The sequence below is a fragment of the Natrix helvetica genome (assembly GCF_964273705.1).
Source record: "Natrix helvetica genome assembly, chromosome: 2".
Classification (NCBI taxonomy): domain Eukaryota; kingdom Metazoa; phylum Chordata; class Lepidosauria; order Squamata; family Natricidae; genus Natrix; species Natrix helvetica.
In genome coordinates, this window is record NC_138552.1 from 113762638 (window position 1) to 113789402 (window position 26765).

General features: G+C 42.6%; 1 protein-coding gene across 1 annotated transcript in view; it reads left to right on the forward strand.

Moving 5' to 3' along the window:
* The window catches only part of GPR156 (G protein-coupled receptor 156), a 52769-nt gene extending 27438 nt beyond the window's left edge, over positions 1-25331 (forward strand). Inside the window, exons 6-10 of the mRNA XM_081943851.1 lie at positions 7931-8009; positions 9704-9802; positions 12370-12606; positions 14157-14318; positions 22314-25331. Of these exons, the coding sequence (XP_081799977.1) occupies positions 7931-8009; positions 9704-9802; positions 12370-12606; positions 14157-14318; positions 22314-23543 (1807 nt within the window). The 3' untranslated portion in view covers positions 23544-25331. The remainder of the gene's footprint in view (positions 1-7930; positions 8010-9703; positions 9803-12369; positions 12607-14156; positions 14319-22313) is intronic.
* Positions 25332-26765: the final 1434 nt, after the last annotated feature.

Consider the following 26765-nt stretch of genomic DNA (forward strand, 5'->3'; position numbering starts at 1 on the left):
TGGGTAAGGGTGGTGGGGTGGCGGTAATTATACAGGAGAGTCTGGAACCGAGAGAGTTCACTGTGCCGCAGATATCCGGTTGTGAGTCCCTTGGTGTGAAATGGGGCCCCGGGAGGCAGTTGGGCTTGCTGATTGTATACTTGGCTCCTTGCTATACATCAGCGGCCCTGCCTGAGCTCCTCGAGCTGATCGCGGAGACGGCGGTTGATACCCCCAAACTTGTGGTTATGGGGGATTTCAACCTGCTGTCGACGGGTGAAGCATCCGAGGTGGCTTGGGAGTTCATGGCTTCCATGACAGCCATGGACCTGACCCAATTAATTCAGGGCCCCACACACGAAGGTGGGCACACACTGGACCTTGTTTTTGTCTCTGGACAGTGGACGAGTGATCTGGGAATAGGGGATTTGGTTATTACACCCCTGTCATGGTCAGATCACTCATTTCTCCGGCTCGACTTCCCCGGTGCTACCCCCCACCACGGGGAGGCGGAACCTGACTGTCCCAGATGGTTCCGCCCCAGGCGACTGATGGAACCTGACAGGTTCCAGACGGAGCTTGGGCCACTTCCTGTAGCCCTGACCCACTCCCGGATGGAGGATCTAGTGGCCGCTTGGAATAGGGCGGCTGCTGGGGCCTTGGACCGGGTAGTGCCTTTGCGGCCTCTCCTGCGGCAACGAACCACCCTGGCTCCTTGGTTTACCGAGGAGCTGAGGGTGATGAAACACCACAAGAGATGCCTAGAAAGCAAGTGGAGGTCCTCACGCTCCGAATCTGACCGAACATAGGTAAGATCCTATTTACGGACCTACCTTGTGGCACTGAGAGCGGCCAAACGTAGACACTCTTATTGCGTCCGCAGATAACCGCCCTGCCGCCCTGTTTCGGGCGACCAGCTCCCTCTTATCACAGAGGCCGCGGGAAGCCCCTTTGCAGGGTAGAGCAGAGGAGTTTGGGGAATATCTGCAGGACAAAATCGCTCAGCTCCGGAGTGGATGGGCCCCCTTCAGTGGCCCAGGGGAGACATCGGAAGCAAGTCTTTTTTTTTTTAATTAAAAGAGTTTTGTACAAACAGATTTTCCCCCTTTTCACCCCCCCCGCCATACAATGTAAATCTCATACAAATGCTATGCCCCCCCCCAACCCCCCGCAAAAATTCTCATTCAAATATTATACCAAATACTTTGCCCCCTCCCCTCCCCCGTCTTAAAGTAAATTACTCATATTGTATCCCCTCTCCTCCCAACAAACACAATATAAATTTCTCTTAGATTAATAATAGCACATTGATCCCATCTTCTAAGCTAATTTAACATATATAACTCTTAATATAAATTTCTCCTAAAATAACATTGTTTCGTTAATCCCATCTTCTAATTTATTCATACATATATAATGCCCCGCCCTCCACCCTAACCCTCCCCCACCTCCCACAGAAACCCACCCCCCTGACTTCCGCTGTATACCACTCTAACAATTCCAAACATCCCATATATTATTTACTCTGATCATCTATCAATCTAAACATTCTTACCTAAAGGCTACATAATAACTCCTAGTCTGGTATTTATTCTCTATATAATCAATCCATTTTACCCATTCCTGTGTATAATCCTCCTGTTTCTGAGCTTTTAAGAAAGCTGAAATTTTTGCCATTTCGGCGAACCCCGCCACCTTCTGAATCCATTGATCAATTGTCGGTAAAAAATCTTTTTTCCAATGTTGCGCAATCAACAACCTAGCTGCTGTAACCATATGCAAGGCCAATTTTGTTTCCCCTTTGGTGAAATCCTTAACTATACCTAGTAAAAACATTTGCGGAGTGAAGCAAGTCTTGAGGCACCACGCTGGGAGGAGTTTGACTCTGTTGCCCCTGAGGATTTGGACAGGTTACGTGGGCAACTGCGAGCCACTACATGTTTATTGGACCCGTGTCCCTCCTGGCTTGTACTGGCATCCTGGGAGTTTACACGAGGCTGGCTCCTGGGTCTTATGAACGCTTCATTGGAGGAGGGGTCCTTGCCGGTCGCCTTGAAAGAGGCGGTGGTGAGGCCCCTACTCAAGGGGCCTTCCCTGGACCTGGTGGAGCTAGCTAATTATCGTCCCGTCTCCAACCTTCCCTTTTTAGCGAAGGTTGTAGAGAGTGTGGTGGCACAACAGTTCCCACGTCACCTGGAGGAAACCGACTATCTAGACCCACGCCAGTCCGGCTTCCGGCCCGGTCACAGCACGGAGACGGCCATGTTGGGGTTGATGGATGATCTCTGGAGGGCCAGAGATAGGGGTTGTTCCTCTATCCTGGTCCTATTAGATCTATCAGCGGCCTTTGATACCATCGACCATGGTATCCTATTGCGCCGGCTGGAGGGGATGGGAGTAGGGGGCACCGTTTTGTGGTGGTTCTGCTCCTACCTCTCCGACCGGACGCAATGTGCGTTGGCAGGGGAGCAGAGGTCGACCCTGAGGCCACTCACTTGTGGGGTGCCGCAGGGGTCGGTCCTCTCGCCCCTCCTGTTCAACACATACATGAAGCCGCTGGGTGAGATCATCCGTGGTTTTGGGTTTGGATACCATCTGTACGCTGATGACACACAGCTGTACATTTCCACCCCAAACCACCCCAACGAGGCCGTCGAAATGATGTCCCGGTGCTTGGAAGCCGTTCGGGTCTGGATGGGGGACAACAGACTCAGACTCAACCCCTCCAAGACTGAGTGGCTGTGGCTACCAGCACCCCGGTTCAACCAGTGGATTCCATCGCTGGCCATAGGGGGCGAACAACTGCCCCCCGTGGAACGGGCGCACAATTTGGGCGTCCTCCTTGATGCCCGGCTGTCGATGGATGACCATGTGGCAGCCGTGGCAAGGGGGGCGTTCCACCAGGTTCGCCTGGTGCGCCAATTGCGCCCCTTATTGGATCGGGACGCCTTACGCACGGTCACTCATGCGCTGGTGACGTCTCGCCTGGACTACTGCAACGCTCTCTACATGGGGCTCCCCTTGAGATGCACCCGAAGACTATAGCTAGTTCAGAATGCGGCCGCGCGGGCCATCATGGGGGGACAAGATACTCCCATATAACACCACTCCTGCGTGAGCTGCACTGGCTGCCTGTGGTTTTTCGGGTGCGTTTCAAGGTGTTGGTTACTATCTTCAAAGCGCTCCATGGCACGGGACCTAGTTACCTGCGGGATCGCATCTCACCTCATACATCCCTACGACCAATCCGCTCTCACAGGGAGGGACTCCTCCGGGTGCCGTCCACTAAGCAGTGTCAACGGGCGGCGCCCAGGAGCAGAGCCTTCTCTGCGATGGGCCCAACCCTCTGGAATGACCCCCCCCCGATATTAGAACTACCACCGACCTCCGCTCCTTCCGACAGAAGCTTAAGACCCACCCAATTAGCTGGCTTAACTGATTTATAGTCCCATTTTAACCTCCTGGCAAACATCTTATTGGGTAGTTTTTAAGGGTATTTAAATGTTTATTTGTATTTTAATTTAAATACTGTACAGTCCACATCCTACCTCCTCCGCGTACCTATTTGTATATTTAATTTATATCTATATTTTGTATTCATACTGTTTTAATATGACTGTACACCACCCCGAGTCCTGTTTAGGAAAGGGTGCGGTTTATAAATTAAAGTTTATTATTTATTATTATTATTAGTTTTCTTATCTTTGTATTCATTTTTTCTTCAATTTTTGGTGCTCCATCTCCATCATTTTTTTCTAGTAAAAACTCTTATCTTCTTCAGTTACCTCCAGTAAATTTTGAATTCCATGCCAAATATTTTGCAAAATTAAAGTTTCCTCTTCTGAAAATTGATCCATATTTCTAAATTATAAATTGCTGCCACTCTAGCTTTCCAGACTTTTTTTTTATATTTAACTTAAACGCAAGATCATTTGTAATCTTCACAAGAAAGAGGTTCCATTATTTTCCCCCTCTTCCAGTGCCGATAAGGCTCTCAAAGGACACCTGTGTAAACACTTCGTGCCCTTGGCTCTTATCACTTTTAATTACGGAACTTTGAAGTACAGAGTCAGTGAAATCAAAGGAGAAACAGGAATGAATGCGTAGTTTCAGAAACTCTAGCCTCCCAGTGGCAATATTGCTTCCTTTCACTCTCTGATATTGTCTCAGACTTAAGGGAAACAAAGTTCTTAAATGGAGTTTAATAGCAAATAATAAATTTTTTTGTTAGAGTAGAGAAGGGGATTTTAATCCTTAAATTAAAAAGTAAAGCAAGAAAAAGTCAAAGAAAACCGGTCCGTTCACTTTAAGAAGAGGAGAGAGAAAAAAAGTTGCGAGCATTTCAATCCACAAAGTGTAATTACAAAAGACAAAAAAGCATACTATCCAAAACAATCTAATACAGGTCAATTTCGCCGCTTACTTCTTCTGCTTAAGGATTTATTTTAGCATAAAAAAAGATTTTTGGGGGCAGTCTTTTTCAAAACAGAAAGGATTCCTCACCAGATGGACACACTTACTCTTTCCGTTTCCTTCCATTCTGGAGCCGTCCCAACTTCATCAGCCTAGTTTGCCTTTTGTTGCCAGCTTGAAAACCTTCTCTTGGATCAATCAGGGACTTTGCGGGTCCTTGAGATCAGCAAGACGTAGTCTTCCTGTTCCGTCTCTTCGGGACGGTTTAGGTCCGATTGGACCACCCAGCAGCAAAAGTATCAGCGGCGGTCTCGGAGCATCGAGACTGCACGTCTGTACCGTCGCGATGTTGGCTCCTCCCAGGAAAAATAAAACATTTGAAATAGGACAGGTAGGGTTACAGACTATAGGAGGTGAGAAATATGAATCTTTTGGATCACGTATCCCTATTTTGAAAATACCCTTCCCCAGAACAATTACAAAACCAGTTAACCATCAAATTCCACATGTGCCGGGAAGCAAACATATAAGTTTGTCCCATTAAATGTTCAAGGAGGAAGGTCGAACTAGGTTTACTTTTAATGATGATTCCTGCATTCTTAAGCTTGGGATTGTGAAGAAATTCAATTGCTAGGAATGAATGTTGGTATATGTATAGTAAACTGAATGCCTCTGCACATGTCCAGAATAAATTAATTATTATGAAATATAGTTTCTCTCAACTGTAAGCCAAGATTTGCAGAACAGAAGGATTCGTCGGAGCCATGAGAAAAATAATTTAAATGTTAAGTTGGAATTTTAGAATCTGTGAAGCAGTTGTATAAGAAAATGCCCAGGAAACTTTCTGGATCTTAATATTTACATCGATTTTTCTGTCATTGCTGAGTTCATGGAGAATATCTATGCGATTACTAAGAGTTAAACCTGACCTGATAGTACGTAATCACTATTGCATAATCCCAGGGAATCCCTTCCAACTGCAAGAATAATTTGTGCTGTGCTCTACTTGAACTAAGTTCAAAAAAACTCAGTAGCAGCCATATGAACTTGCTTGATGAGGGAATCATTGAACTAGTTGCATTCTTGAATGTAGTGAGGAGGAATCAAAGGAATGCGCTTAGATCTCTGTTTCTGTGCTAAGAATTGTTAAATCACAAAATCTTTTTGTGAGATTTTCCAGTAGCAGACAGAAAGCACCCCCAAAAAAAGTTTTTCCCCTTTTCCAGTTCTGAGCTTTGTAAAATCCAATGATTTTAACAACATTAGATAACTATTAAAGATAATTGGCCTAGAAAAGACACAATACTTCCTCCTTAGAATGCTTTATTTTGAAATGAAAGTGCAGCACTAGTTTTGTTTTTCTCTGCCTGTGCATTTAATAATAAATTACAGAAATCACTAGCACATAGTAAGAGAAGTAAATGATAAGGTGTATGAATGAAAAATAGGGTTCGTGGATCTAAAAGAAAGGGAGAGAATATAATAGAGCTGTATGTAGGTAGTCGGGTCTTGTGGAAGGAGGTTGAATACATGTAGTAAACAGTAGGTTTAGCTTTAATTATGAACGAAAGGGCTAAACATATACTTGAAATAATAAATTGGTGTCACCTAGATTCTTGTGAGTATTAGAAAGAAGGAATCCTTTGGTAGGTCATAGTTGCATTGTTGTACTCCAGTGAATGATAATGAAAGAACCAAAAAGTACTCAGAAGATATGAATGGATGCTATGACAAAACTAGGTAATATAAAAAAAAGCAAGTCATTATGCCATTTGTAGACCCAAGAATGAATGAGAATTGTGACTGGGAAATGAGAAAAAGGACTTTGGGGTTTGAATGTATGATTTAAACAAAAATCTGTTCATTCATCTATGTAGAAAAGGAATGAAGTGGAAAGTATTATTGGCTGGCTTCAACACCCCCCCCCCCCACACACACACTTTAAAATGTTGGCAGACTAGCAGCTTCTTTAGCTAGCTATGGATATATTTTCATTTTATTCAGCTTCTGTTATTGTTTTCTTATTCTTGAAATCCTATTTTATCTTATTTGAATTTCTCTTAAGATTTTATCTATTTTATAAATTTAAACTCCTGCCCTGTAACTTATAGGCATCTGACACTATGGATAAGAAAACAACAACAGCACAGAACCAGCTCTGGACCTTTGAAACCAGTCAAAGTAACAAAACAACTGTAGATTAATGAACTCTTCATTTCAAAAGTTTTCTACTGAGGATAATCTCCAGTAAGCAGTTACAAAGTACTCTCCCAGCAATCGGATTAAATGTCTAATTTTCTTCTCTGTAATGAAAATTATGGATCCTTTGCACACTGGCTATTCTGAAGAATATATTGCCTTTTAACTATTTGATTATTTCTGTAAAAAGTGGGAATCTGAAGAAAACCTTTGATGTCTTTAGAGGATTCTCTCAAGAAAAACACAAATTATTCCCAACCCTCTAATTAATAAGCAACTAGTAAACACCAAATGTTGTGTCCCTTCAAGCTCATAAAAGGAATCTGATATATTAATATGAACATTTAATAATTTATTACATTTCTATAAAGCCCCATCTCACTTAAATGAGTTTACAACACTATAATAAAATAAATTCTGGCCTTTTGTAATAACAGTATAACTGTGGGAAGATGAATTTCCATAGACTGTCCCTTTTTTCTAAGCTAACTACTTCATAGCCATTGACCTTTGTGCATATTAAATTGAACTATAATTGCCAGACAGTGATTCAGGGGTTTTGCTTTTTTTAGCAAACCAACAATAACAAAATGTGAGAACCTTTCTAAATAACATTACATCAGCTCATACACTCCAAATTGCTTCATCTACCTTGGACAGTGGCCAGGTTTCTTCTGCTTTATCTCTGACCTTGACACCAGGAAGTGTAGATAAATGTTTTACCAACACAAAGAAAATATTGCTTGGTCCTTTTGAAAGGGAACCGGTTATCTCTTACAGTATGATGACTAAAGAAGAACAGATATTATTCAAAATTGAAGGGCTTGCCCAAGCCATGAAACTGGTCCAAGGGAAAGTAAAGCAGGAAATCTAGTTTCCTAGAGCCCCCAGAATTACAAGGTTTATAAATGGATACTGTTAATGCTGTCCCTGGTGTGTCAATTCCAGGTAGACCAAATTAAAACTACGGACCAGATGAGCTAATTCTATTTTAATGTAAGGCTGCAATAACAGAATCTTGTAAGCCCGAAAGTACACATCTCCTGCCATCTCCTTTACTGCCTGAAAACTTCTGAGCTTCTTAATCTGCCCGTTATATAACTGCAGACTATGCCCTATCTTATCTGACCACCCCCTAGACAGAATCTCTTCTCCTGTGTTCCAAAGTCATTTCCACATACCATTACAAGTGCCACAAGTGACCATGCATCTGTACACTCATATCACTTTTGAACCTGATCATATAATTGGAGTCATGTGAATAGCTATCAATAGCTTCTAGAGTCAGTTGACTCAGGCATGGTGTTTTAATTATAAATGTCTAACTTTCCTCTCACAGATTGCTTTCTGGATGGGACAAACTGGAGAATTATCTGTCCCAATTTATTTGGAATTATCCTAACACTGGTTTTACATTGGTAAGCAGTTTAAAAGCCTGATTTGGCACTAGTGAGAGGTTTACTATACAAGGTTCTATCTAGTACACTTTAATTTCATACAATGTTTTTAGTCTACTAACTTCTTTAAAATTAGATTGTTGCTGGATAAGGATCATTTGTCACTGTCTCTTCACGTGGATATTCCCATCGAAGTTTGGGACAGTGACACTGGGCCCAGACATTCTTAGCTTAGATGGCCTGAAGAAACTGCGAGGCAACTGCTTCTTGCCTTTGAGCTCTATGGGCTTGAGAGATCAAATTCTTCAGGAGCATTAGCCAATATAATGTTCTGATATACAACCTCTGGAGTTCATTATTAACACATTTGCACTTTGTGAGCTTTTGTTTTAGGCAGACACCCTAGGCTAGAACTGCATGCAAGCTATGGTAGATCTGATGATAACTTTCAAATGTTACAAATTCAGTAACTGTCCCATTCAGGAATCAGCTATTTGATCTTAAAAGAGGTTATAAAACCGAATAAAAAGAATCATTTTTTTACACATGCTACATATATACAGCTAGGAAAAACTTTTTCCAGCTACAAAAAATAGAAATGCACCTTTTCTGGAAGATAATTTCAAGCACTTCAATCAACCTGATGGCTCAGCCAGAAACTAAAATTCTGCCTAAAATGGAAAGAATTCTATAACATGCTACGCAAGTTCTCCTCTACTAGCCCTCTGTCTCAATATATGCTCAGTAGTTCAGTACTTAGTACACAACATGTCAATCTTATATTCACAAAATAGCTTTAATATTTAGATTTCTTAGTATTGTACTGTCTTCATGTATAGTGTTATGGTATTAATACATTTATTTTTATAGATTTTACTCCTTTCTAAGATTGCTTTTTAATCAGTATTTTGTAACATCTTACAGCAATTTTACAAAATGTTGATCATGGCTGGAATAGTTTCAATTTGATTATGATTTTAAAATGAGTGAATGAAAGAAAGAGATACATTTGTATCCAAAAGAATGCATGGAAGAACAATGAAAGAGGATATGAAAGCTGCTTGGCAACGAGTGAAACGAATGTTACAACTTGTTACAAAAGCCTGTAGTTTACATAGACAGGTAAAAGTTGAACCTTGTAAAGTAGGGATTAGTTATTTTCAGATTAGACAGAACTGTTAGGTAAACATGAAGCAAGGTGAATTCAATACTCAACAGGACAAGAATGACCAAGAGTCCATTGATGTGAAAGAGAAGCAGGAAAGGATTAGACAAATTTGGGCTGACAACTTAATTACTATGCCAAAATTTATATGTTGCTTCCTTTTCTGATTCTAGGTAGTTTACAACATATGAAATAAAATAATATTATAAAAGCCATCCATAAAATCCAATATAAAGCAACATTATTAAAAGTATAAGTAAATGTCCCTTCAAACAAGCCCAATTGTTCTGTTCAAGAAGTGTTTTCATAACATTCTGAAACCTTATCAGAAAAATGCACTTAACATTGGTGGACAAGCTATTGAGGGGCTACTATTGATACTCGCTGAGTAACTCCCCACCACCACCTCCGTTCCTTTTCAAGTTTTTAATTTCTTTCTTTTAATAGTATCTTAGAATTATATTCTATGATAGGAAAATGGAAATAAAGTGTTAGAATTTTCAACATTTTGCAAACTAAGAGATTCTTAGCTATATATTTTAATTTTCAGCATGTCATTGACAAAGGCTTGAACTGCATACTGAGATATGGATACATCTGTAAATCTCTCTATTCTGAATTTTGGTTTATTCTTCTTCTGGGATTTAAGGTATGTAATTTATTCCAATATCTCATTGGTAAGAGCTTAAGCTCCATTGTCTGTTATGCCTAGATACTTTAAAGATTAAGTTTATTTAATTTAGGCACCGTTTTTTGTACAAATATTCATAGATTCATTATGCAAAGTTGAAAAAAATATTTTTTAAAACATCACATTTTTTAGCCAAAACTCTCAGAAATGCATTCATCTGTTGCATGGAAGTTAGCTGGATAGAACCCTGATTGATGGGTGTTGCTTCCTCAAGACAAGGAACATTTCTTATATCTTCATTCCCTCTACTTCTATAAGGACATTGAATTCAAAGCAACTTGTAATAAATCCTAAAACTTTATAAGACAAGCTTAAAATAATTGCTACCACCTACCTTTTTCATTCAACCATAATGCATCTTATAAAAGGGCAGGGGAATAATAGGTTACCAAAGCCCTCCAAATTGTACCACCAAAATTTGGGGACAAAACTCTGTGTTTTGTTCACTAATATGGACTTGATGTTCACCAGCATCAACCAAAATCCTGGACCTTCAGCAGTTTGGCTTCTTGGTCCTTGAAATAGGTTCAGCAGGTAACCAGCAGCCAACTGAAGGTAGCCTTTCCCTTGGAATGACCGATCTTTTTCTGGTAAAATAGCATTTGTAATGCAAAAGGATTAAGTTAAGGGATTGTAGTGTAATTTCCTTCCCAATCTGCTCTCTACCACCCAAGTAAAGTACCAATGTTCCATCATCAAACTGGAGAGTTACTTCACATCTCATGGTTGTCGGAGGAGAGTATCTTACTATTTTTGCATTAAGAATGCTGTTTTAACACACCCACCCCCACACCCAGACAAAAGGGTCATTCCAATGGAAAGACTACCTTCAGTTGGCTGCTAGTTATCCGCTGAACCTATTCCAAGGGTCAGGTAGCCAGAATGCTGAAGGCCCTGGATTTTTGTTGATGCTAATAAATGTCAAGTCCATATTAGTGAACAAATGGATCTAGCATGTATTACTAAAACCTGGTTCAGCAACTAACAAAATCACCCTTTCTGAAATCTTGCTCACATTTGAGTTTACATCTGCTTTGAATGCCAAGATAGGGGAGGTTTGGTGGTTTGGTGGAGGTTTGGAATACTGTGGTGCAATGTTCCCTCTAATTTTTTTTCAGTGTGAGCAGAAAAGTATAGTGTTTGAGTGGCACATTTTTATGCCTGAGCACCTGAATTTTTTTCACAAATGTCACCTAAGACAACAACGAAATCAGTATTATTTGAAACTCAAAGTTATGTTTCTTCAAGGTACTCGCTTAATTAAAAGTGTTATATAATGTCAGTATCACTTAACAACGCTCCTGCTTAGCAACCAAAATGTTTGCTCAGGAACTCTGGCATTTGAAGCACGCAAGTCTTAAAGCTGTCAAGTTACAAGACCCTTGCACCCCTAACCCTTTAGGAAAAAAAACCCCAGGGGTCTTCAAACCTGACAGCTTTAAGACTTGTGGACTTCAACTCCCAGAATTCCTCATCCAGTCATGTTGGCTCAGGAACTCTGGCATTGAAGTGTGCAAGTCTTAAAGCTGTCAAGTTGCAAGACCCTTGCACCCCTAACCCTTTAGAAAAAAAATACCCAGGGTCTTCAAACCTGACAGCTTGAAGACTTGTGGACTTCAACTCCCAGAATTCCTTCTCCAGTCATGTTGCGGCGACGTCATCTGCGTGGATCCATCTTCGGTTTTTTTCACAGGGGGCAGGGCTGCTGCTGAAGATGCCGACGAGCCCCTGCCGCCACCAGAATAACAGCTGCCTCCTCCTCCTCCTCCAACAGCACCACTACATTTGGAGTGAAGCCGCCAAAGCTCCCACTGGGGCCCCCTCCCCTCGGAGGACCGCGTTACCCCTGCTGCCTTTTCCGCCGCCGCCATGCTTTTGAGAAGCCATGAGGCCTTTTTCCCCTGCTCCTTCCACAACTCTGGAGGGGATTCTGGGGTCAACAAGGAACACTGGGAAATAAAAGGGATGAAGAGATTAGAGCATTGATGGAGAAAGATTAGAAGTAAACTTGATCAAACTTGCATATAAGTGCCTATATGGAGCCAATGAAGGCAGAGATGCATTCTTACTTCATCCTTATAGCAACTTTCTTTTTGGGGGGACTGAGAGTTAGCAAGATCTGCCCACAGGCTCTTATGAAAATTTGGTCAATATTTGGTCACAACATGGCTCAAATTTACATAAGTCCTGGCTCTGTATGGGTAGTTTGTATGAACCAGACAGAAGTAGAATCTTGCAAAGTGATCTGGAAGTCATTCTATGTGGCAGACTTCAGTGAAGAGAATAGGGCGTTGGGCAGCATGAGCTCCATCACAGGTGAACTGGATGCCTATCCCTCCTAATATTATCCAGGGGTGAATATTAGACTATGGCTATTGTTCCATCATAGCATTTTCATTTTGCACCAAGTGAGCAGCAAGGATATTTCATGAAATTTTATCAATGTATGATTAGATTAACAGAATGGAAGTTTAGACTTAACTCATATTTGAACCTACTAATTTTTTTTTCTTGTTATTTTTCAGGGAATCCTACTGATGTATGGAATTTATCTTGCGGGTTTAACAGATAATCTCAGTTGCCCGCCAGTTAATCAGTCCCTGACACTCATAAGTGCGGTAGCCATTATTTTCCTCTTTATTGGAATTATGCTGGTGGTCAATAATTTTTTCTACTTGTGGCACAATCTGGTGTATGGATTAACTTCAGGAGGAATCTTTGTCTGTATGACTTCAATAAATTGTTTGATCTTTATCCCACAGGTAAGAAAGCAGATGAGTGGTATTGCAAATTACTTTTCCCCAGAGTCTTGCATATAAATGGAATTCCTGACATAAAGTGAATATACAAATTAATTAAAAATGGTTAATTGTATATCCTCAGCTCATAATAAATGTATTCTGTTTCCTGTAAGCTCATGACAGGACTCTCATACTGGGACTTGCAAATATATTTTTCTTAGCTGTGCTGAACAGTGATTCAAGGATTTATGTAGTTGGGTGCCATACCACATATCCTACTTTAGCACTACATAGATAGTTGTAGAATTGTAAAATGATAAGAGGAGGAATAATAAAAAACCTCATAGTATACACTTCCTTAATTTTAATGTTAGAATTTCATTAAAATGTATTTAAAAATTGAAATACTATAGGAGAAATGCATTAATTAGTTTAAATGTAGTTCTTGTTCCTTTATATAATTGTACCCATTTTTGAAGTAAGATTTCTCCAAAGGTGAAGTATCTCTTTTAGTCTGAAAAAAATGCAAGTACAATTTAAATGAGGAGGACATAAACACACTTTCCCTCTTGTGAGCAACTGCCATTGATTTGTAAGATCAGGATAGACGACAGAAAGAGAAATAAATAACATGCCAATTGAATTGGACTGTGGACTCACAGTATCCTCCTCCTGTTTAGGCACCATAGGTTCCACACTGTAAAGGAAATAAGGCTGAACCAATTTTGCAAAAGCAAAGTTCAGGTCAGCCAGGATATCAATGGTAAAAATCTAGAGTTTTGCTAATAATTAAAAATCATTTAAAATCTGAAATCTGTCCTATGAAATTCAACAGTCATGGTTTTACAACCCAGCAGTCTGTGCCTCCTTGTAACATCAGAATTCCTTGAATGCTACTTGTGAGTGCTAATAGTTGACCTTTATAAAATGTGACATTACTTGCTTAAGAGCAACTAAATTGCACTGAGCTTTGGTAGCAAAAACGTTCAATTCCAAGTCACTGTCTAATAACCTCATGGAAACCGTGGGCTCTCCTCAGTTGATTTCAGTATAGTTGTTCATATATTTTAGTGTGGCCTATTTATTTGAATATGTCTTAAATATTTGGCTTTATCTCCCGTTGTCTGTAAAATGCAATAAAATTTGAGAGATAGGTTGTTGTTTAATATGGATGAATTCTCAGGTATTCGTTAGAGTTTATTTCATATATGTGATTCAAACATTTTGTACACTACTGTGAAACATTTTGATGCTATAGCTGCCAAGTGACCTGCTCCATTGCTTTGTTGCCTTTCTTTAAATAGTGAAAAGGCTTGCAGTAAAATACTTTGTCCCAGAAAAGTATGTGTGTGTGTGTGTGTGTGTGTGTGTGTGTGTGACCTTCCAAATGAAAAGTGTGCACGTGTACAAGGGAGTGAGATCTTTACCTATAGGGACAAAACGACTCAGCAGTTTCAAGAGTCCCCCCCCCCTTTTCTCCATAGCTTTCACTTTTTGACTACTGTACTCTCTGTATCTTGATTCTTACTTCTGATTTGGTTGAGCTTTAATTCTATTGTAATGTTCAGCAGATCAGACAGTGGAAGACTTTTGAAAAACAAGAAATTGATACCAGCAACCTGGCCAAATATTTTACAGGTTCCAACAAAAATTTCCACTCTACAATGTACAGCGATGAAGAGATATACCAGCTGCTTGGGGAAAAAAATACCATGATACAGCAGCTTGCAGAGGTGGGAAATATTTACATACTGTAATTAGTAAAAAGAATGAAAATACAGCATCTCATCACTCTGCAACCATTCTCACATGCTATATGAACATAATTAAAATATAGAATAAAAACTGAGCTCCAGATCTGAAAATAAGATAAAATAGGACAAAAACAAGAAAAAGGATTAAACTGATTTAAAAGGTAAAGGTTTCCCTGTCAGTCATGTCAGACTCTAGGTCATGGTGCTTATCTCTGTTTCTTGGCTGAGGAAGCCAATGTTGTCTGAAGACCATTTCTGTGGTCATGTGGCCCGCATGGCTATTTACCAAAGGCGCAGGGAACACTGTTACCTTCTCACCCAAGTGGCACCAATTTACTTGCATTTGCATGGTTTAAAACTGCTAAGTGGGCAGAAGCTGGGGCAAGTAACAGGAGTGATAAATACAGCAGACTTGGGGAGGGGGGAAACTATTATAGCCCATGGTATTTTTTCCATGCCAGACATTTTAGAATGGTCAGAAAAATGTACAGGTGATCAGGAATCTATATTAAAAAACTCTTTGCTATCTAGACACTTGCAACATCATAAATCATAAAAGAACATGCTCATCTCAAAGAGGATATAGATACAAATTGCTGAATAAAAAATTGTGCGAGAAGGCAGCTGCTGCACATACCTATCTCTGCATGGAGATAGACTATATTCATATTTCTCAATACTTATTTAGTGAAGGATAATTTGAGAAAGAGCGTTGGTCCTTACCTGAACGCTTATTTTCGGTGGTGAAGGTGGGAGGGACTACGACTGGGTTTGATACAGCCTGATTGGTCCAAAGACTGAGGGATTTTTCTTTAAGTGTCCTCCTTTCCCTCCTGGCCCCCAGTTCCCGAGGTTGCATGGAAAAGCTGATATTTATATGTAAGGAAATAACCGTGGAAAACAACACACAGAACACAACAGCAATAGCAATAAACCATAATTAACAACCCCCCCCGACCCCTCTATACTTTGGGCGGGAAAGTAGTCCCTCCCACCTTCACCACCGAAAATAAGCGTTCAGGTAAGGACCAACGCTCTTTTTCCGGTGGTTTCGGTGGGAGGGACTACGACTGGGACATACCCAAGCTACGTCCCAGGGTGGGTAGAACTCAACGTGGGAGGGGGGTTCGCCACTTGTTGGAGTACTCTACGGCCGAAGGCCGCATCCCCCGAGGTGAAATGATCGAGGCGGTAGTGCCTGACGAAGGGAGAGGGCGAGGCCCAGGTGGCCGCCCTACAAATATCCTCCAGTGGAGCCCTAGTCGCCCAGGCGGCAGTGGTGGGCGCGCTCCTAGTAGAGTGTGCCGTTATACCCTGAGGGGGAGTCAGGTGCAAGGCCTGGTATGCTTCCGAAATTGCCTGCCGGACCCACCTGCCAATGGTGGCAGAGGATACCCTAGCCCCCAGGGTCCCTGGTAGGAAGGACAGAAATAAGGCTTCCGACCGTCTAAAAGAGGAGGTGCGCCTGAGATAAATGCGGAGAGCCCTCCTGACATCCAAACGATGCCAACTGACCTCCTTCTCGTGGACAGGAGCCGGACAAAAATTAGGTAATATGATCTCTTGAGATCGATGGAAAACAGAATTGACTTTTGGCAGGAAGACCGGGTCCAGTCTGAGGACGACCCTATCTTGGTGAAACTGACACAAGTCCTCCTTGGATGACAAGGCGCCCAGCTCGGAAATGCGTCTGGCCGAAGTAACGGCCACTAGAAAAACTACCTTTAAGGTAAGGAATCTGAGATGTACTGTCCTCAGGGGCTCGAAGGGGGCCCCAGTCATTGCCCTAAGGACTAGCGCCAAGTCCCAGGTGGGGAACCTATGTACCGGGGGGGACATAGATTAGCAGCGCCCTTGAGGTACCTCTTAACCAACGCTGACTGAGGCAGAGAACCCGTCCCCACCCCCGAAAGAATGGAAGACAGGGCCGCTGTCTGCCTCTTTAATGTATTGTGGGACAGCCCGCGATCTAGCCCGTGTTGTAGGAATTCCAGGACCTCCGCGACCGAGGCCGAGGTCGGGTCAATGTTAAACCTCCCACACCAGGTAGCAAAGGTCGACCACGTTGAGTTGTAAATACGCGTGGTCGAGGGGTGTCTAGAAGCCTCGATGGTAGATATTACTTTGGCTGAAAGATTAACGCCCCTTAGGAGGCTCCGCTCAATAGCCAAGCGGTCAGCTGGAGCCACTCGGGCTCCGGATGGCAAAGAACCCCTTGGAATAAGGTTACCTCCCCCTGTGGAATCCGCCAATGGGGAGCTACGGACAGTTGGATAAGGTCCGCGAACCACGGGCGTCTCGGCCAAAACGGAGCTATCAGAATGACTAGGGCCTTCTCCAAAACAATTTTCCTCAGGGTGCCCTGAATCAAGGGAATGGGAGGAAAGGCATAAAGGAGGCCGGGAGGCCACGGGCACCGCAGAGCGTCCGTGTTCTCCGCATGTCGAGCTGGGAAGCGGGAAAAGAAGCGTGGGAGCTGAGCGTTGCTCGGACTGGCAAAAAGGTCCACCAGAGGAGTCCCGAATCGGTGGCATATCTTGTGAAATATGGTCGGGTCGAGCTGCCACTCGCCGTGATCCACGGTCGCTCGACTCAGCCAGTCCGCCTGGTGGTTGGCAATGCCCGAAATGTGTTCTGAGATGATCGAGGCCAGATTCTTCTCCACCCACCTGCCTAGTTTTCGAGCCTCCAACCATAGACTTTTGGAGTGTGTCACCCCCTTGACGATTTATGTGCGCTTTCGCTGCCACATTGTCCGTCAAGAGAAGGACGTGACGGTTGTGAATATGGACCCGGAAATGAAGAAGGGCCAGGCGAGCCGCCTTGAGTTCTAGCCAATTGATGTTGTGGCACAGGTCGGATTTGGACCAACGTCCCTGTGCCAGGCTGGACTCCATCACCGCGCCCCAGCCGAAGAGGCTCGCGTCTGTTGTTATGGTGACTCTGTCCGGTTCCCAGAACTCGGCCCCGCGATTCAAGATTGGTTTCAACCACCACTTCAGAGACCACCGGAGATCCGGCGGAATCCGAATGGGTCGCGGAGAGTTGCTGAGCAATTGTCTCTGGAATGGGATTAGAGTCCACTGCAGCGTTCTGGAATGGAGGCGGGCCCACGGAACGATTCCGATGCAGGACACCATCTTGCCTAACAGTTGTGCCAGGGTCAAGATGGAAACGGACCGTCTTGAGTGAACGAGTCGGGCGAGTTTCTGAAGGCTTGAAAGCCGGTCTGGAGAGAGTCGGACCAGACCCGCCCTTGAGTCTATTACTGTGCCTAAGTGAAGTATGGTCGTTGAAGGAGACAGGTGGCTCTTGGGAAAGTTTATGGAAAAACCTAGGTTTTGAAGGAATTGAAAGGTGACCTGAACATCCCTCGCTGCTTGAGACTGGGACTGGGTGAGGACGAGAACGTCGTCGAGGTAGCAATTGAGTCTCAACGGTCTCGAGCGAAGGTGAGCCGCCATTGCCGCCAGGACCTTCGTGAAGGTACGGGGAGCTGATGCTAACCCGAAGGGGAGGGCCCTGTACTGGAAGTGTTGCTCCCCGTGTAAGAACCGGAGAAATTTTCGATGGGATTGCCGATTTGGGATATGTAAGTATGCTTCGGTTAAATCTATGGATGCCATGAAATCCCCTCGTCTGATGCTGAGGAGGATTGACTTGAGCGAAGACATCTTGAAGCGCCGGTATACTATGTAAGAGTTGAGGCGCTTCAAGTCTAAGATCGCTCTCCATCCCCCGGAGCTCTTCGGGACCACGAATAGGTTGGAGTACACTCCTTGGCCCCGCTCCCCCTGAGGAACCGGTTCGACAGCTCGAATTTCGAGAAGGTGCTGAATTGCGAGAAGCGTGAGGCGTCGTTTCTCCGGGTCCCTGGGGAGGGGGAAGGTTCTGAAGAGCGTCGGGGGAGGGACCAGGAACTCCAGCCGGAGTCCTTCCCTGACAGTCGATCTGACCCAGGCATCTGAGGTGATCCGATCCCACTGGTCCGCGAAGGACGCCAGGCGGCCGCCTATGGGCAGATTTGAGTCATTTGCCCCTGCGGAAGGGACGGCCGCCCCCTCCGCGAAAGGGCCGTTTGGATTGACCCTGATACCTGTTCCTGTCCTGGTAATAATTCCGTTGATACTGCCTATCATACCTGTAGGGGGTGAATCTGTTTTGACGGAAATCCTGATCTGAAGCCCTATAGGAGGATGACCTACGGAAGGTTGAAGGGCGGTTATCTGTCTTTTTTGTGTTGGACGGAAGGACCTTTTTCTTGTCCTTGTTCTCGACAAGAATAGGATCCAGCGAGGATCCAAAAAGGTTGGGGCCTGTGAATGGTGCCCCCGCCAGACTCCATTTGGACTTATTGTCCATTTGCCAATTTCGGAGCCATAAAAGCCTCCGCGTAGTCACAGAGGTGGCTAGGGCTCTGGACGAAAATTTAATGGAGTCGAGGGTAGCGTCCGCCGAGAACTGGGCGGCTGAAATGATTTTGGCAATGTCCTGATGAAGGCGCTCGTCTTCTAGAGGAATGCGGTCTTGCAGTTGCCTAAGCCACATGACTGATGTACGATTAAAATAAGAAGCTGCTGCGGCTGCCTTAATAGCCCATGCCGAAGCATTAAAGTTTTTGCGTAGGGCAAGTTCTGCTCTCTTATCCTCCGGTTTTAATTTATGGGCCACATCGCCCGTGACCACGGAGGAAGCGTTGGCTAACAAGGCCACTGGGGCATCTACTGTGGGCAGTTGAAGAGCCTGTGTGAAGGCCTTCTCCATATTGTAGTAGCTTTTGTCGCTACTGCTGGGATTAGGAAGAGAAGAAGGCTTAGCCCACTGATCCTGAACTACCTCCAGAACAAGGGGAGGTGCAGGTACCTCTTCCTTCTCCGTGTTGGGATTGATAAACATGGCCAAATTGGGGTCCTTACGCTGGTAAGCCGGAGGGGGCCCCGTGCCAATTTGAGTGGTCTTTTTTGCTTTGCGCAGCATAGGTTTAAATGCCAGAGGAGGGAAAAGACCTGGAAAGCCTGGTGTTTCTGGGGTGTCCTCCTCATCTTCAGAAAATCCTAGAGTGACATGCGCAGGTTCCCCCAAAAAGGAGCCCTCGCTGACCACAGAAGGGGAAGCTGCCCTAGACCTCTCCAGACTTCTATCAGCAATCTGAGGTCTGCTACTTGTAGCAGTCACAGGGTGAGGCCTACCCTGGGGAGGATCCCTGTGAGCCAGGCCTGAGGAAATGCCCTTATAAATTGCAGTAGAAATAAGTCTTTTAATATTGGGAGGCAAGTTCTCCAATTCCTCCAGATCCTCCTCTGAAGGACCCCGGGAGGGATCCTGTGGAGCCAACTGAGCTGGTGGTAAATAGTCTCCAGATCCCCCTTCTCTTGGATCCTCCATTCTTCTTCTGGGGGAAATGGATGGGGAGGGAGAGGTCACTTCCCTCCTGGGCCTGGCAGGGGAGACTGAAGGGGATGAAGGATGTAGCCCCTGGTAGGAGAGTCTGAGGCCTGAGACCGTGCCCCCATAGGAGATCTAGATCTAATAGGGGAGTCATGCCTAGAAGCCAGCGCTCGCTTCTCAGCCCTGGCCACCTGTTTTTCCAGGGCCCTTTGTCTTCTAGACTCGTCCCTGGCAGTTGCTCTGGAAGGACGTTGCTCTGCAGAGGGCTTGGGGCCTGCTGTTCTGGGCCTAAGCCTGCCCTGGCTCTCCTCCACCCTTTCGCTGGCTTGTGTATCAGAAATAGTGGAAGCCATGCCTCACTCACGTGTCCAGTAGAGTTGTGCTTCGGTCTCAGGTCAAGAAACCTCGTTGCAGCCGCTCACGAGGCTCAGCGTGCCTTTCCCTTGTCCTGCAGGCCTGCTTGCTCAGATAGCTGTACGCGGGAATGAGGCCACCGCCCACGAGGTCGCACCAAAATGGCCGCCGCGCCTCGTGGGTGAAGAAGTTAAGCTGCCCAGCTTGATGGAAAAGGCTCTGAGGGAATTAGCCTCACTACGAGCTAAAACGCAGCCTGGGAGAGCTTCAGCTGCCTCGCTGGCTGCGAGCAGCGCTTAAACTGACCTCTTTTTTTCTTTTTTTCCTTTCGCTCTGTAAACAGACCGGGAAGCTCTTTGAAGCCGCGGCAAGCCGCGCGGCAGCTCTTTGAAGTAGCGGTGAGCTGATCGGCTTGATAAGCGCCGATTTGCAAGCTCCCAACCGCCGGAGAGATTTACAATAGTTTAAACAGCGATCTGAGGCTTTCCCTGACTAAGGGGTTGAAGCCTCAAGTCAAGCCTCGCTCTTTTTCGGCGCCGCTGTAATGGCACTCTTAAAGAGCCCCCACCCTCAGGAATTTCCTGAGAGTGCAATTTGAACCTCGCAACTTTAAGGCAGAGGATCAAGATAATTTTATTTTTAAATCTCCAATTGTATATCAATTAAATAGTCAACCTCATAGGAGCCAAACTAGCTTGGACCAAAGACTGAGGGAACTGGGGGCCAGGAGGGAAAGGAGGACACTTAAAGAAAAATCCCTCAGTCTTTGGACCAATCAGGCTGTATCAAACCCAGTCGTAGTCCCTCCCACCGAAACCACCGGAAAAGTTAGCCTTTTATAGGATTTTTCAATGCATACCAAAAAAATAGTTCATTGTCATTCCAGTAGTATGTGAGGAATTCAGCAAATACTCTACCGTCATGGATTTTTGCTCCCGTGATGGAAATGGTTTAAATATAGCCACTTCTCTGGCAGATGTGGCATATAATCAACTCATTGAAAATTTTACCATCTATCTTCACTTAGCAAACAAGATAGAAAATCCTTGGAATAAAGGGAGCCGCAAGATACTTTTTACAGCAACATTTCCAAGAGTAGAGCCCTAGGTAAAATAGGTAGTTCTCCTGAGCAAGTAGAACCAATCTTAGAATATGCTTTTTGGCTTCATTTGGTTGCAACATGTCAGAAGAACACATTATCTATGGAGATTCTGAATCTTTCAGGTCATGGTTATCCCAAAGGTGCTTTTTCAAAAGGCAACTGGAGTTTTATTTTTCCTTGAAGATCTTTTGCTTCTCCTCCAAGAAGCTTCATCAGTTTCAATTCTGAACTGAAGGAGCGTCTTGGATGAGAAGCGAAATGTTTACAAGAAAAAACGAAGTCCAGTTGCCTTTCAAAAAGCACCTTTGGGACAATTGAGTAGATAAGTCTTTGAATACATAATCAATGCTTACTGTATGTCATTTTAATCAAGCAAATCTAAGTGGCTTATGAAATAAATGAAGCACTTCATAAAAAGGAATCATAGCCCCACATATTAAGTGGAGATTTTAGCATTTGATTTGTCATTTAGTCCATTGTATGGCATTTCAGATTAGGTTCGGATGAAAGGAATACATTCTCCAGTATATTCCAAATATTTGAAGACTGATGTTAAAATGGAAAATGAGCAAGTGCCGTGGGTACCTTGGTACTCAACTACTTTGAAACTCATCAAATTTGGTATTCAATGCATTTTGATGGAAATTTTTGTCCTAATAATTATTCGTTTGGTATTCAATGCATAAGTTACAACTTGTTGATGTCAGCTGCCTTGTGACTCACTATATTATTACTTATGGGAAAAAATGTTTAGTACTCATTTTTGGTACTCCTCCTGCCTCCCAGAACCAAGGTACCACTGTATCTTGTTTATAGTTGCATTTCATTAACAAAATAGTGCACACAAGGTTAGTGCTTTGTGTTTGCCAAAGGCCTTTAATATAAGATTGATAAGCAATATTCTGTTTTTCTCCTCCTGTGTTTCTTGTTTGTTATGTACATTTATTATGTGTATCATTATTAGCCAACATGATAATTTTTGTTGAAGTATAACGTTTATTTTTTTATGCTGGCTCATTCTTTTGCATAGCAGGCCTGTCTTAATTTTTTGAAACACTCGTTTTATGTGAACTATAATTGTGTTTTGGTGCATTTAAATCAAAATATTTATCATAGTTTATTTAAAACAGAAAGATACAGCAATTGCAAATCTTCAAGAGCAAATGAACAGTGTTAAGGAGAAGTTGATGAAACTGGTGGCTATAGAGGATAACCAAAGTGTTGCTGGTTCTCCATTACTTTCAACCTCCTTTTTATTGCCTTCTCACTCGACAGCTAATTTTTCTTCAATGGCAACTGAAAATCTACCCTTTTCACTTAGCCAGGAGCTGAAACCATGGCAGAATTCTAAGCTCTCAAATTCACAATATGTAGCAGGATTAGTTACTGAAAAAAGATCTATGGATGACTCAGAACATACAGATCGAGATAACATATCATTAGACATTACTGCTAAGTGCCAACTAGTGAATAAGAAGCATTCAGGTGCTAAGTATGATGAAGAGCAATGGTTTTCCCAGTCCAGCACTTTACGTGCTAGAGAGAGGCTACATGAACACAGTTTCAGCACATTGAGCAAAGGAGCAAGGCAACCACATTTTTCAGCACTGAAGCAAAAGCAAAGCCCCGACGTAAGTTCTGAGAGCAAAACAAAATTTCAAGAAAACTTGCAGGATCTGAGCGTGAATCACATTACTACAATGCAGCCATCTTCCAAGGGACCCAAGTACAATTATGAAAGGAGAATGAGGTTGCAACCAAAGGAGATTCAGAAGAAAGTCCCCTTCAACGTTTCTGGTTCCATGGCCTCCGGTATTCAGTGTGGTGTGAATAAATCAGCCAACAGAAGGCAAAGAATGAGCAGATTAATAGAATATCCTTGGCTAGCACCAAGAAGCACCATGGATGGAGATTATTTGCATCAGCCTCCACCTTTGCCATCATTGGTGCTCAAGAACCCACTTGAAACTAAGCCTGACAGTGGGTTTCAATCATCATACAATCAAGGCTCTTGCTTGCTGCTAGACAATCATCCAGTAGGGAACTCTGCATCTACATTTTATCCCAAAAACTTGAGGGATGTTCATTATCAGCAGAAAGATTTTCTGACAAGAGCTATTCCAGGCCTGTCTCCCTTCCAGCATTTTTACTTTGATTCTAGCAGCAGTTCTTCCGGGGAGAGAACGTATTGCCATCAAACACAGGCTTGTGAAGTTTGCCACTGCAGTCTCTCCTCTTCTAGTGACAGCTGCATGATTGACACAGATCCTGAATGCAGTATGTTAGATTATGCAAAACTTTACAGCAAAACTAAACAAATTGTGAATTTTAATGAAGATTTGGAACCCACTTACGTATAAAAATAAAATTTGAATTTACCATTCATTTCTGCTTTTGGAGTAAATGAGAATATCCTCAAAAGCATGGCTTCTCCTGTAAATTGTTTGAGCCTATAAAAATTAGTCACATAGAAGCTCAGTTAACACCTAAAGAATAATACCAATTTCAGTTGATTTGCTAGACCTCTTCTAAAAAGTTCAGTATCCATCTAGCCATTCATTCATTCATTGCTTTTTTCTAGCACTTGTGCAAAAGGAAGAAAAGAAACATGAAGAAAAGATCTTAATTACCAGAAACCAGCATAGTTTATCAAGAACTCTTTCCTGACTAATTAAGAGACAGGTATCAAATGAGCGGCCATAAGGAACATTTCTAGATCTACTTTTCAGTCTTTTGATTAAAGATTTGGACGAAGGGGCAGAATTATTATTAAAGTTGCAGATACAAAATTGAAAGGGAGAATCAGTACCATGGAAGACTGAAATACAATTCAAAATTACCAAATTTGAGAAATACATTGATAGCATCAAAATGAAATTTAACACAGGGAAGTGCAGTGTTCCTTACTTAGGAAACAAAAATCCAAGGAATTTCTAAATCCTAAGGAATATCTAGTTTGGTTGTGAAAAGTATCTTGGAGTAGTAACGTCTTGTAAGCTGAGGATGAGTCATCAGTATGATATGGCTATATAAAATAATTACAGGCTGAAGTCTATATTTAGCACTATGGAAGACTGACATGGAGATAGTGACGTGGTCCCTTTTTTCTCTACACACGTATAACATATCTGTGTAGAAGGGATTACTCAGCCAGGTGAGACCATTTCTTTGTCATTATTTTTTACTTAGCAAGCTTTCCAAATTGCGTTACAGAATTATAAATTCTCTGAAAATTTTTAGCTGTGTTGCTACTCGGAACAACTGATAGTAAGAGTTCTCTAATCTTACATCTGCATAACGGGAAATAATGATGTATCTACATATATATTTGGCAGAAAATTAGTTATGTGGGTACACAAATTAATTGGGATATATAATCACACTATTTCTAGGTGTCCTCTGCTAGGAATCCTGTATCCTTGGCAATGGGTCAACTATCTGAATGATGACCAATGATGTCAAAAGCCCCCCCCCCCATGCTGAATCTTGGCCTAGCCTAGACCCAGAAAGAAAAGTATTGTGCATCTGCTAGCTCAAGGGAGTCCATCTTCTGCTGTTTCTTTGGAGTCCCCGCCAAGCTGAAGGAACATGGATTGATATATTCATTAGATTGTTTAAATTGTTTTTTATTACATAATTCAAGGCAGCAAACATTCTATTTTCCTCGCAACAATCTTGTGAGGTAGGTTGAGCTGAGGAAGAGTGACTGATGCAGTCACCCAGCCAACTTTTCATATGAAGGTGGGATTAGAACTTAACTATTCTGGTTGCTACATTAGCACCTTAACTACTATTTTTTCTTCATAATTGTATATTGTTTATTTTTGTATTTAACAAAAATAAACTATCCATTTGATAGAAAATTTCTTTTGTTTAAAGGAAGTTGTTGCATCTCAGAAATACAAATTGCTTGACTATGAACTAGTAGATGATTTTCTCAATGGGAAATGCTCCAGTCATATGAAAAGCTTTTACAGAATCAGGTTTGCCACCAAAAGGTTTTAAAATCAGGTGAAACTCACTTAACCAACTTACTTAACAATAGAAATTCTGATCCCCATCTTAGTTATAAGTTGAGAACTACCTGCATGTGAAAAAAATGCATGTGAAGAATTAAGTCTAGTACCGGTATTTAAAAATTACCTGAGATAAACTAAATTCAGATCTAACTACGTTAACAGTGCTAAATTTATTTCCTTCAAGATGAGATCTGTGCATGGAAGGTTACACTGTTACCTTTCAAGTTTGCATGCACCACTTTTTTTTACTTATAAATCTATTGTCCACTGGGCCAATACAGCAGAAGCATTTTCTTTATCCAAAAGTATTACTTAATGTTTTCTATAACATTAAGAGTTGGTTGAACTGATACTCTCAGAGCTTCCGTCATTTCCATTCACAGGTTCTCATTTGATTCAGTCACTCTCCCACGGTGTATCATCTAACAGCATGGTTTAAGAAATCAAGTCTATTTACATAGTCTGCATTTGCAGAATTTTCTTTTCTTTCTTCCTTGGACTGGAAAAAGGGGTGAAAAAGCTACTAAGGCCTTCAGAGTTTTGAAATTCTTTCTTCAAAGTGGAGGAAGAAAGACTATGGTAATAGGGTTGGGGTGTTCTTTGCAATGTCATTATTCCTACCTAAATTTAACAGGAAGGGAAATTGTCACTACCTGGTAAGCCTTGGAAATAGTTCTGTCACGTCCTTACTCAAGGCAGACAATGTGCATCACAAGCTCATTGGTCCAGTACATTTCTTTTGATTCCCTGTAGCAGCAAATTGCCAACTACCAAACTTGTACTGTATCTTCCTGTCTTGCATAGTATAACTAATCTTGCAAGGACTTCTAATGTCTGTGATTGCTTATCAGATTCAGGTAAATCGTAAATTAATTAAACAATGAGCCACAATTTATTTGTAAGGCAAAACTTACCCAATTCAGTCTGAATTAAAGCAGATTTCTTACGGTGAATTGGTTTCAAAAGATAAGGCAAGCATTGTTAGTAAATACCACTTCATAGTGCTTTACAATCCTCTCTCAGTGGTTTACGAATGTCAGCATATTGCCGCCAACAAATTGGTCCTCATTTTACTGATCTCGGAAGGTTGGAAGGCTGAGTCAATCTTGAACCAGTCAGGATCAAACTCCTGGCAGTCAGCAGAGTTAGCCTGCAATACTGCATTTTAACTACTGCACCACCATGGCTAAAGATGATGGTAAGGATGAAAAATTCCTGGAGACCAATAGAGCATTCCAATCAGAGTTCAAAGGACAAGGCAGAAATACAGATAAGATGAATAAAATGATTAAGGAACCAGAAGAATAATGTAGCCTGAGGCATACATGTATGGGTTGTAACACGATGTAACTCCAGCAGCCATTGAAACATTCTAAGCCTTTGCCTAAACATGGCCAATTCTTTCCAGATGTAATTAACTTACACTTCAAGCTATATGTGATTTATGAGCCACGACACTCATATGCATTCCTTTCTATCTTCTATCTGAAAACTAACAAAGGGATTGACATAAGTTCAACATGGTCTGTGGGAGCAGAGGCAGGAGTGTTTGAAACAATCCTT